General features: G+C 42.2%; 1 protein-coding gene across 2 annotated transcripts in view; it reads left to right on the forward strand.

Moving 5' to 3' along the window:
• Positions 1-13,508, forward strand: part of LOC126187459 (titin) — a 947,541-nt gene that overhangs the window by 886,035 nt on the left and 47,998 nt on the right. For both annotated transcript variants that reach the window (XM_049928552.1, XM_049928553.1), the window contains one exon: positions 9,914-13,435. In XM_049928552.1, the coding sequence (XP_049784509.1) occupies positions 9,914-13,435 (3,522 nt within the window). The remainder of the gene's footprint in view (positions 1-9,913; positions 13,436-13,508) is intronic.

Below are 13,508 nucleotides of genomic sequence, written 5' to 3' on the forward strand. Positions count from 1 at the left end.
GGCGTGGGCTTCGTGTCTATCTTGGCTACAATAATGTGTTCACTATGTTGTTTGTAGTAGCTTACTGGCACTCCTATTTTTTATTCATTATTATACCTACTCCTGCATTACCCCTATTTGACTTTGTGTTTATAACCCTGTATTCACCTGACCGAACTTCACTAATTCCCACTATATCTAACTTTAACCTATCCATTTCCCTTTTCAAATTTTCTAACCTACTTGCCCGGTTAAGGGATCTGACATTCCACACTCCGATCCGTAGAACACCAGTTTTCTTTTTCCTGATTAACGACATCCTCTTGAGTAGTCCCCGCCCGGAGATCCAAATGGGGGACTATTTTACCTCCGGAATATTTTACCCAAGAGGACGCCATCATCATTTATCCATACAGTAAAGCTGCATGCCCTCGGGAAAAATTACGGCCTTAGTTTCCCCGTGCTTTCAGCTGTTCGCAGTACCAGCACAGCAAGGCCGTTTTGGTTAATGTTGCAAGACCAGGTCAGTCAATCATCCAGACTTATGCCCCTCCAACTACTGAAAAGGCTGTTGCCCCTCTTCAGGAACCACACGTTTGTCTGGCCTCTCAACAGATACCCCTCCGTTGTGGTTGCACCTACGGTACGGCCATCTGTATTGCTGAGGCACGCAAGCCTCCCCACCAATGGCAAGGTCCATGGATCATGGGGAAGGGACAGCAATATAATCCAGATAATTAATGCAAACGAGAACAGGCATAGTCAGTTACTCTAAAAATCATTGGAAAATAGCAGGGTCACTAGCTACACCAAAAGGAAGGCACAAATATTTATATAGACCAAAAGAAGTATTCGAAACTAGAACTCGCTGAGAATTTGTCCACAGGAACCTGCAGATACTCTTCAGACAAATCAATTTTAGAAAAGTATCAGCCACCGGATATTTTCACCAACAGTTCCTCCTGTTGTGGGAGAGGATATGTATCCACGGCCGACTGTGCGTTGACAGTAGTACCGAAATTGCCACAGAGGCAAAGTTTCCCTGATGGCTTCTGCATTACAACCAGCAGAGATGACCATTCACTAGCCAGGAATAGGTCACGCAGGACAATAAAGAGGCTGGGCCATGGATTTCAAGAAATATGAGCAGAAAAATTCAAAGAACATCCTGTACCTTCCAGCAACAAGTCCAAAATCTCCTCACACAATGTTTCAAGTTGAGGATATGGTATGTGATCAGACACAATGTGAATTGCTTTGGTGAAAGAAAATCCAAATGACTGAAATGCGTCCATCCCGAACAAGTTCTCAACACTGTCTTCAGCAACCACCAGAAATGTAATGGAACGAACCACAGACTTGTAAGAGGCAGACACCGTAAATTGTCCCAACAGTACATTGTTCTGTTTGTTATAACTGACCAGCTTCCATGTGACTGGTGTCAATGGCAGCAAGCCTAAACACGCATGGGTTTCAGAACTCAATAACGTAACTGTGGCACATGAGTTGACCTGTAACTGGAGCACTTTGTGAGAAATACTTAACTTGATAAACAACTTGGGAGAAGTCACAAGCATTGGAGTCACATAGTTTGTGTCCATGTCCATATCCCAAGCAACCTTCAGCAATGATTCGTGGAGATAATCTGGCCTTTCTTATGGCAAGCATTACAAGTATCTGAGTGCTTAGGGCACACCAAATGTTCCTGCTGGACAAAACAGAAAGAACAAGATGGAAACAGAGAATATTGACAGTGGTGCTGTGGTGGTCATGGCTCCTTGGGCCACACTCGGTGTTCTTGGTGCTGCATCCAGATGTTCACCACTGCTAGGCCAAGATGTTTATCACCACCACTGCCACTTCCTCATGCAAGCTATCTGGCATCCTAGTGGGCAGATGTTCTGACACTATTTCCGGATCGTCCCATGCTTCAATTTGGTCACGCGCTGCCTGAGAAACTACAAAAGATTGTGCTATTTGAAAACTTGTGCCAATGGGAGTTTTCATAGAGTAAAGCCATGTGGTGCATTTCCTTGTCTGGAGCTATACAGATAATTGTGCCGTGCACCATAGAGTCAGCATAAGAGTCATCATGGGCATCAGTAACAAATTGACACTTACGGTTGTGGTTGTAAAGTTTGGCTGCCCAGGCTCTGTATGACTGGTTTGGTTTGTTGCGGCATCAGTAGAATTCAACTCACATCACTATGACAGGGTGTTTGTTTCCGACGGTAGTTGGACGTAAACTGCGCATGTGATCAAAAGTAAGAGGTGCTGGTTCTTGTAAATGGGCAAGCTGACGCAGTAATTGATACACATAGGTCAATTCTTCGAGAGGAATAGTGCTTAGTGCAAATATGAGTTTGCCACAACAAATGCCAAAAAATGCTGACTGAGGGTTTTTTTTCCTTTATTTATAAACCTATGAACAATAACGGATTTAAGCCTCACATGACTCCATAAGTGTCAAGACAAAAGAATCATGCTCAAGGTACACAGAACAACAGATGTGAGCTGTACAAACTAAAAGAACATAGTGAGGGCGAGTCAGCGCTGCTGTGCACATATATAGGTGTGTGTTGCCTGTCACATGTGTCAAGACAAAAAAAAAAAATGGTTATTCGAAAATCAGTTATCCGAACAGCTCCCATCCCCAGTTGTTTAGGATAATCAAATAGCTCTGAGCACTATGGGACTTAACATCTGAGGTCATCAGTCCCCTATAACTTAGAACTACTTAAACCTAACTAACCTAAGGACATCACACACATCCATGCCCGAGGCAGGATTCGAACCAGCGACCGTAGCAGTCGCGCGGTTCCGGACTGAAGTGCCTAGAACTGCGTGGCCACCATGGCCGGCTACGGGTGTCAAGACAAAACAATCGTACAGAAGATGCAACATAAGCAGCACACAGAACAACTGATGCGAGCAGTACAAACTAAAAGAACATAGTGACGGCAAGTCAGCACTGCTGTGCACATATATAGGTGTGTATTGCCTGTAGACAGCGCAGTGGAGACCACGGTGTGTGCACACTTCCTGATACAGTTGGCGACTGATTTAAGTACACATGCACTGTGACACTGCACTCAGGGCACTCACACTCACATGCATTAATAGCAGGATACAACAGTAATACTCGCCTGTATATTGTTGTTGTTGTGAATCATTGCCTAACTGGTCTCTATCATTCCTCTGGTGCATTCAAGGAGCAAATGGCATGGGTTGACATGTTAGTAGCCTCTTCATGTTATACAGTATAAAACAGCCCACATGTAACACTGTCCACCTACTATCTTGTTGACATGTAAACAATACACAGGATGCTCTTCCATGGTTGATATCAATATTTTAAGATTGGCATAGTCTGGGTATTGCTTGTAATTCAGTGAGGTCACTGTACAAGTATACAAATCAACAGTGCTCACTTTTCTTTACAAAAAATATCTATTTTGTCACAGCTTTTATTTCATACTGATTAATGTTATAAGTAGGGCTCAGATTTTTAGACTTTTTGTAAAATAGATTTTAGCTCTTTCTTTTCTTGGAATAGCCCTTTTTTGGTTCAAACAATCCATTTTAGCCTTTTGGAGTCTTTTGATGAGAAATATAATGAACACTAATATTAACATAGGAAATTTATTGTAATTTTGACACATTCTAGTTCTTTGTAAAAAGATAAACATTTACCTATTTCTTAAATCAGCACCTGAGAAAACACATAAACAATTGAGATATTTACCTGTGCTACAATTATTTTCTCTTTTTATAGTAATTTAATGAAAACTCTTTCACTGAAGAGTTATTTTTATGTGTTACTCACATAAAAACACACACTTGAGACGTGTATCTGTGTATGACCACAAACTGAGGCCTAACATTACAGGTAACAAGAAATTTTATAATACATTTTTGTATTGTGGTACACAGTTAACCACATTTCTACGTTCTGTAAAGTGAAGCTTTTACTATTGTTTCTAAGTACATTTTTGTAGACTGAGAATGATCTTTCTATAGTACAAAAGGTCAGTGGTGCATATTTCATTTATACTGTTGCTCATTGCGCCCAATACAGTCCACCTTTGAACTCACTTCCCCCGGCCCCCCTTCCCTATGAATAATGGAAGACACTTTCTTCATATCTGGAATTTCCCAGAAAAATATTTATTAAATTAGTGATGCGTACTGTACCCACATGTAAAATTCCCGCCACCGGACATCACGTAGGAGGCAGACAAACTGATGTGGGTAGCACAGTGTGAGAGTGTGGAAATCTGCCATGGAGGGGGCATGTATTATGGGCACGTCCACTGTTGGAGTGTTTACCTAGGGGTGGCAGTAGTCTGGGTGGACCAGTGCTTACTCTTGAGTTCGACTACGACTGACCCCACCCAGCGTATCATGAAATGTGTTGGTGCCGAGTGATTAGCCATTAGCCATCTGTACCAGTTGCCGCTTGATTTCTTCCACTGTTCATCTCTGTGTGTGTTTGGACTCCCTATTTCCCATAGATCGACTTGCACAGTGAGTTTGTTTCCCTGTAATGAGATTCTGTTCCCCAGCTGTTATCAAGCTACCATTGGCCTGTGAAGTATGCACACTGGCTGTGTCGTGAAGCAGTGTTGTCACACCTGTGCAGATACTGAAATGGCAACAAAGCATGTTCTTGTGCATGTGATGCCTCTATAATTTCTTTCCCCTTTTCCTAGAGTTTACTTGGACCATCATGGACCTGACATTTCTGCAATGTTGACACGAACAATTGTGCACACAGAAGGAGCAGCAGCATCAGCAGGTGCAGGTGCTAATAACCCAGAATGTGAATTTCCTTTACACTGTTGCCTCGCTGGTGGGGGGTCAGGTGCCTGCTGTTCTGTTTTCTGCGCTGGCCCCATGAGCCCTGATGCCGTTTGCTGGTTGTGATGAGTTAGCAGAAAGGGTTGGAGAATTACCTGCATTGGTTCTTGCTGCACTGCCAGATGAGGTGTAGCGTCAAGCCAGTGGGTAAGGCTGCCTTGTCGTTGTCAAGCAGCTCAGGTGTATAGAAAGTTGTCAAAAACTTAAAGCCTTCCACTGAGCCTGAGAATATTCCCTTTGATGAGCTTTTTGGATGCTTACACAGTAATTTTGATGTCAAACCCATGTGTTGGTGGTGCAGGTGCAGTGTAACCAGGACCACAAGTGTCCTGGGCCATTGTTTGTAGTTTGAATTGCCGATTTGCAGGGCCTCTCGTGAAAGAGGCATTTCGAGTTTCCCAAATATCATACCTCTTGTGTAGACTTGCTGATTCAAGGCGTGACTGTCAGGCTGGCTCCTGATCATGAGCTTCAGACTAGGGTGTTAAATTTGTCTGACTCTTCTTTATTCAACTTTGCACAAATTGCAGAATCAGATGAGCTTACGGCAGTGGTAACGGATATCCTTCCTAATAGCTAACAGGTGACTCAGTTGTTTGTGGATGATAAACAGCCCCCAGTGCCCCACAGGATACCCCCAGGTGGCCTTGCCTCTCACCAGGTTGTTGTGTGTTGCCTTGGTTGACAATTTCCAGTGCAGTGGCACCACATCACTGCCTGTCCCCACCCATGCTGAGCTTGGCAGATTCATGCCACTCGCAGCATCATAATTCCAGCCATTCGTCTTTTTGGATCCTCAATGCTTGTTCTTCTTCTGCTCATTGGGCAAGCCAGTGGTCGTATCCTGATCATCATTTGATTCATTTTTCTTGATACTGCCCACACATGGAGGCCACGTGTGTTCTTCCAGGTCATAGGCGAAGTCCTTTACTTTTCATGATTCGTTCTCCAGACTGCAGTCCTGCAGCCCACTATTTGAGAGTTTCTTGGGGTGAGCAGAATTTCAAGGTGCAGTTACTCTTAAGCTGTTGATGATAGCCAAATTTTGTCATCCCTACCCCATTCCCTTTGCTATATGCTCTGTTGCAGCATTGGCAGGACCATTTCTCCTGTGTCATAGAGTCAGTGTGCCTCCCCTTTGGTGGTGATACAGAAGACCAATTATGCCAAGTGTCAGTGATACATATGCCGTTCCTCAGCAGGCAGAGTTGTTGAAGTTATTGGGGGTGGGGTTTATGATGACAACTGGGTCACAGTCTACACCCAGTAGAAGCATTTAAGAAACCTTCGGCTGGTTTCTGGCTATATATGAGGCAAAGCCAGTCAAACATTCTCGATTTCAGTGTAGTGTATAAATTTATTTATTGTATCTTTTCATTAAATGTGCAAATTCACATTATTGATTATTCTTACTACTAGTTAAAAAAAATGTATGTAAAAACCGTATTTTTTGGCAAAAGTCCTCTTCAGCCCCTATTTCTTCTGTGAAAGTCCTATTTAGCTCCCTTTAGACATTTGAGTACAATTAACCATTTTTGAGGTCTGTAAGGTTAAAATCTTCAAATCCGGGCTGCAATTACAAGTAATGTTGTACAAACAGACGATTATAATAGTAACAGGTTCTCATATCTGCAAATAATTTTTTGCTGTACTGTATACAGATGAAAGAAGTTTTTGGACTGTTTCTGTTTAAATATGATACATTATATCTGTAGTAACACGGTTCACATTTTCCGTCGCACTTCAGAGTAGACCGGGAACTGTCTCATAGGCATGCCCGATGTGAACTGGCTGGGGCATGGCCCGTGCTGCCTGAGTTGTTGTTGTTGTTGTTGTTCCGCTGGCAGAGGTCGTGGCCGAATTCTCGCGTGCCCTCTGGTGGACGGGACTCTATTTGTGGCAACTATCATCCATGACGCGCAGTGCCAATGTGCGCCTCCCGCGATCTTTCTGGTGGCTACTGCACTCCTCCTCCTTCGGGGGGTGAAGCCACTGTGATCCACTGCGTCGGAAGGTGGAGCGTCGTGCAGGAGTGATGACCTCCACATCCATCGGAAGGCTGGAGTCGAGGGGATCTGCCAACCCTCGAGTCGGAACCTTCTTATCAGGGGCCGAACGAACAATGACGTCGCGCACCATAACGTGGGCATACGACTCTCGTGACTGCTCCATGACAAAATGACACTTGTGACTAAGACCGTGCAGGGTAGCGGTCCACGCCCGGTTAAGACTGATGGAGCTGCTTCTTGCATTGATAGAACTCGACCCTAGCCGCCACAACATGCGTGTGGCGGTGATAATATGAAGACAGTAATGAACACAACGCGTCAAAAGACAAGGACGAGGGTTCCTGCGACGGGTCTAGCTGCCGCAAAACTTGATACAGCGAGGGAGATATCCAAGACAAGAAAAGAGCACGACATACCTCCGCATCGGCAACATGAAACACCTGGAAATGCTGCCGAAGGCGGTGTTCATACGCTTCCCAATCCTCCGTCATCTCGTCATATGGGGGAAAGGGAGGAGGGAACTGCGCTGTAGCAGACGGCGTGGAGAGCAACACCGGAAGCACTTGTTTCATGGCGGCCATGAGCTCTGTCTGCTGCTCAACCAAAACCCGCACTAAATCCTTCATGCCGCAGAGAAGCTGCGAAACCGGAACAACAACGCAACACGCGAAAGAACGACTACTCGTCGCCAATTGTGTAGTAACATGGTTCACGTTTTCCGTTGCACTTCAGAGTAGACCGGGAACTGTCTCATAGGCATGCCTGATGTGAACTAGCTGGGGCACGGCCCGTGCTGCCCGAGTTGTTGTTGTTGTTGTTGTTGTTGTTCCGCTGGCAGAGGTCGCGGCCGAATTCTCACGTGCCCTCTGGTCAATGGGACTCTATTTGCAGCAACTACCGTCCGTGACGCGCCGTGCCAAAGTGTGCCTCCCGCGATCTTTCTGGTGGCTACTGCAATATCCATGTGTTATTATTATTGCAATTAGGTGCAGTTGGACCTATCAGATCATGTGAAACTGTTATGTTTCAACCTTCAGAGTATCCAAGTAGTTCTCATGTGTTCTCCATGGAAATAAGTTCACAGATATGTGAGTGGCTCGAAAACTTTTAAGTAATAGAATCCAGTATGTTGTACTTGACAGCGAGTATTCATAAGAGACGAAGGTATCCTCAGGAGTGCCCCAGGGAAGTGTGACAGGACTGCTGTTGTCAATGTAATGAGCATGTGAGAACTGTGGTTGAGAAGGTGAATGGTCAACTTGAATTTATTGGGAGAATTTTAGGAAAGAGTGGTTCACCTGTAAAGGAGATTGCATATAGGATTCTGGTGCAACATATTCTTGACAGGGATCTGTAGCAGGTCAGATTGAAGGAAGACTTTGAAGCAATTCAGAATGAGTTGTAGATTTGTTATCGGTGGATTCAAATGACATGCAAGTGCTACGGAGATGCTTCAGGAACTCAAATGAGAATCCTTGGAGGGAAGGTGACGTTCTTTTCAAGAAATGCTATTGAGAAAACTTAGAGAACTGGCATTTGAAGCTGACTGCCAATCGATTCTACTGCTGCCAACATACATTGCGTGTAAGGACCATGAAGATAAGATTCGAGGAATTAGTGTTCATATGGAGGCATACGGACAGTCGTTTCTCCCTCGCTCTATTTGCAAGTGGAACAGGGAGGAAATGAGTAGTAGTGCAATGCACCATATGGTGGCTTGCGAAGTTTCTACGTAGATGTAGATACTTTTTCTTTCTTCAGTCCACTTTGTCCCTGGTTTGGTGGTGACTTCATACTCTGGCAGTACTTTCCATGTCCTATTTTTTGTTTGTAAAGGATTTTATTGAAAATGTTTGGTGAACTGATATGAGCCTTTTCTTAATAACGTTTGACCTGCTGGATCCAAGGCATGGTTCCAAATTGTTCTGTGCATGCCATAATTTTGTGAGTGAGCATTGTTACTGGGAGTCTGTGGATATGCTCATAAAATCTAAATATTTCTTTTTCCGATTCTGTCATGAAATTCAAAAATTTTTAAATTATTTTTTGGATTGCAGATTGTATCCATTTTGTTCTGTTTGGACCAAGTCTCTTTCATAGAACTTGGCGTTCTTCTTTTAGGATATCTGCCAGGGCACCATTTCTGTGGAGTTTAAGCATTTTGCTAGTGTAAAAGACTTCAGGCTTGGTAACTGTGTTATAGTCCCTGATTTTCCTGTTTACGGGCGTACATTTTGTCTCACAGATTTTACGTTAATCTCTTCGAAGATTTTGCATCCAAATTTGCTGTGCCTCTTTCTCTCAAGGATTTTGAGTAAATACCTGTAGTATGGAACTGTCTCGATTTGTCCATAATTTGTGATCACTTTTTGGTTAGGATGTTTTGAGCAGATGCAGTTGGTTTTTTGGGAGGATATTTGTAGTCCAACTCTTTCAGTACGTGCCTTAAGAGCCTCTGTCTGTTTAATTGTTGTCATCTCATTGTCTGCTAATGCTGCCAAATTATCTGCTGAAGATAGGCAAGAAATTTATATGTAATATTAAGAGACTAATATCCTTTAAGCCATGCCTCTTCATTCATTGACCCATTGAAAGAAATGATAAATGTTCAGATGAACAGTGAGTCACAACTATATTATGATAAGGTCATTAATGTGCTGTTTTTGCAGGTGTGTCTAGAATTCTGAAGTCAGATGGACAGAAATATTTGGAAAGACAAGGCCAAATTATGCTCCTAAAATCTTATTTTTTGTTGGCAGCTTTGTCTTAGTTATATTAAAGCTTTATAAGTTACTTGTGCTGCACCTGAAGATGTCACCAGAACCCAAAATACACAGTGATTATGTAAATAAACCAAAATGAAATTCATGACTTCCAAGTTCTCAAGTGAATTAAAATACTTTTACATTTGAAAGCACGATACTGATAAACTGAAAAAGAGCAGTATGCCACTTGTTATTTTTACATTCAGATGTATATAAATTTACATGTTTTTATTAAATATGAACATTGTTTTCTAATCATGTCTGTTCTTTCTTTCTTTTTTTTTCTTTTTACTGAATTAGAAGCAGACACATCTGCAGTCTTCCACAAGCAAAGTCATATCAGAGAATGTAACTCCAGTCCAGCAAATAAAGAGACTAGTTGATACATCTTCTGGCTTAGTGCCAGGGACACAGTCTTTTGTTTCAGAATCTCTGTCACTAACAGAGCATAAAAGGAGTGAAAAACATGTTTCTGTAAAAATTGATCGTTCATCTTCACCATCATTTCAGAAAGTTTCCTTGGAGGAAACAAAAACAACTACTGCACCTGTAGAAACCCCTATTTCTGTCACAGTAGTAGATGGAAAATCAGATCAACATGTACCTGGAACCACTCATGAGTATACAGTGCCCATTACTCTTGAAGAAAAATCACGTGTTCCTCCTGCAACTATCCCAGAAAAGAAAGGGGGTGCCTTTGCTTGTGCTGAGGATAAGCCAAAGTCCACCCTTGAAAAAGTCACTGAGGAGCCTGTGAAACCTCAGCCAACAAAAAAGTCTGAACCAGAAAAATTTATGGGAACTGAGACAACTGTTTCTTCAACCGAGATAGAAAAATCTGTAAGTGTGACTGAAACTGCTTTGACTGAGAAGAAAACAGAAGAAACAGGCATAGAAGATGCTCCTATAAGCAAGAAAAGTGCATTTGACTTTTTTGTTGCCAAACTGAAGGACAATGAAGAACAGCCTATAAAACCAAAACAGCCAGCAAAAGAGGATGAACTACCAACAAGGGGTACTGTAAAGGATGCAGTAAAATCATTTTCTGTCTTAGAGAAGAAAGAGGAGGCCTATTCTGTTCCAATTAAGGAAGTGACTGATAAGCAGAAGTTCACAGAAAGTCAGATTCAGCATATAGAACTGCCAACATCAACATACGAGTCACTAAAAAAATCCCAATTTCAATCGGAGAAGGTGGTAAGCTCTACATTTTCTGTGAAACATATTACATCATCTGATAGTTTTGATCTAATACCTGAGCCACCACCTGAAATAGGATACATCCCGAAGACAGAGACATCTAAAAAAGCAAAAGAAGATGTGACAACAAGAGTAAGGAAGTTGGAAGAAGGCCACAGAATCCTTTCTGATGTAGAGATCCCAGCAGGTGGTGTAAAAATATTCCCAACCCCAAGTAAAGAGAGTGAGAGGAAAGAACAAGAAATTCAAGGCACAAAGCCGGCACCTTCATGGCCACCAGCTGAACATGAAAAGATTACTAGCGACCAGAAGAAATCTACCATCAAGGAAGTTCAGGAAGAGGTCTGTGTTCAGAAAAAAGTTGTCAAGCCAGGTCTTGTGGATTCATCTCAGCCGTCCAGAAAGCAGGAGCCAAAGAAGGAAATACCCAGTTCACAACCTCATGTTACTATTTCACCATGGATATCGAGAAAAACATCAGAGCTCCCACAGTCTGAGGTTGTGCCATCTGCTCACTTGTCTTCTGTTCCAAAATATGAATCTTCCCTTACTAAAATTTCAAGTTCCGAAAGTACACAGAAGATATCATCATTAATAACAGAAAATATCCTACCAACTGCAAGGCCTGTGAGCCCAAAACCATCGGCAGAAGGAATTGCCATGGAGAAGTTGTGGACACCACATAAACAACCAGAGCCTGACACAATTATTATCAGACCATCCTCAGATGGACCTCATCTGGCTGAAAGAGCCACCTCACCCAAACCATCAATGGAAGGATTAGCAATGGACAAATTATGGGCCCACAAACATCCTGATGCAGCTCTAAAAAAGTCATGGCCTCCACCACCAACCACAGAGGACAAACCTATAATTCCTTGGGTTTCGAAAGGTAGTACTGAGAAGCAATGGCCTCCTCCACAAACTACTATGGTTTCTGAAAAAGTGGAAACAAAAACTCAAAAAACAGAATCAAGTGAGTGCAAAATTATAAGTTCAAAACAACCTGTTATGACAGCACCAACCAAACAACAGCCTACAGAAGATATAGTTAAAACAACCACGGATCTTTACACCAAAAGTGCATTTCAGCCAGTTCAAACACCAGACTATGTGAAACATTATATTGCTGAGACAAAGGTTCACCACTCATCAGCTATGGATAAAAGTGAAACTCATGTAAGAGATGTCACAAAAATTGATATTAAATCGGAACAGAAAGAAGAAATGACTAAATATGCAACTGGGTTACAATCTGATACAAAAACACAGAAGGAACCCTCCCCACCAGTAGTCGAAGAAAACATTCTGAAACCATCTGAAGTAAAAAAAACTTGGCCCCCTGGTTTCAAAGAAGATTTTGAAATGAAAGCTCCTCCTAAAAGAAAATCTGTACCAAACAAAGAAGTATCAAGACCAACATCGATGCATGACACTGCTGTTGAACCATTACTCGAACCTGGACCTCCACCTGAAATTGGATTTGCCCGTCCACCTCCACTGGAAAGAAGACAGTCATATGTAGAAACAATTGAAAAGGATTTGGAAAAAGATCTAGAAAAAGAACCTACTAGACATCTTGCTGGTGCTGTGAGAACAATTCCACCTCCACCTCAGAAAGAAAGATCACTCCCTCCACAGTTACATCCAAAACAAAAAGTAGATGCACAACCAGATACTTCAAAAATTTCTATATTGTCTACAGACAAATGTAAATTTACTGCTGAGTCTAAAACGTTTGAGAGGTTTCCAGATCTTGAACCATTTCCATTTAAACCTGATGCACCAAAACCAAAACAAAAGCTTCCACCACCACCAAAACCTTCTAAATTTGTGAAAGGTGAATTTGGAGGAAGTGATTATGAGAGTGATTTTGAGTCTACACACATTCCCCCAAAATGGCGCCCATACGAGAGTGACACAGAGGATATTCAATATCGTAGGGTCAAGCCACCAGTGATCTCATCGCTCCCAAAGAGACCAAAGTCAACTGAACCTGAACCACCTCCTCCATCAAAATTTGATAAACCACCACAATTTCAAGGACCACCTAGACCTGATGTAAAAGTTATCAGGGACACAAAAATAGAAAGTGTTAGCAAAACAGAATCAAAAATTGAAACTAAAATTGAGAAACAAAGTAAATTTTTTTCTGCAGAAACAAGAAAGATTTCCCCTCCACCTCTGAGACAAGGATCCCCACCAGTCTTTGTTCAAGCAGTTCCTCCTCCAGAACACCAAGAAATGAAACCTACTGTTGATTCCAAGAAACCTGAACAAAAACCTGACTCCCCAAAATCAAAAACTAAAATGATACGCACAGAATTCAGAGAGAGTGGGTACATGGCTGACACAGATGAGCCAAGGCAATTGAATCAAATTTCTCAAAAGTCCAGTAGTATGAAACAGGAAGAATTCAGTAAAACAAGTATTTCGCAAACAACTTTAATAACAGAGAAAATATCAGTTCAGAACAAACAACTGTTGCAACAACAAAAACTTGTCTCTTCAGAAAAACCAAGTCATCTAAGACATCATTCTTCTGTAAGAGCCCATCACAGACATTCAGAGCATAAGGCTGAGAAGAAAACTACAACAGATACATCTTCCAAGCAAGATAAGGTGTGATGTGTGTTTAATATAACACCCATGTTCACATCCTTAATAACACCACTAAAACAATTTATTCTAGTAA

This window comes from Schistocerca cancellata, chromosome 5 (genome assembly GCF_023864275.1).
Source record: "Schistocerca cancellata isolate TAMUIC-IGC-003103 chromosome 5, iqSchCanc2.1, whole genome shotgun sequence".
NCBI classification, from domain to species: domain Eukaryota; kingdom Metazoa; phylum Arthropoda; class Insecta; order Orthoptera; family Acrididae; genus Schistocerca; species Schistocerca cancellata.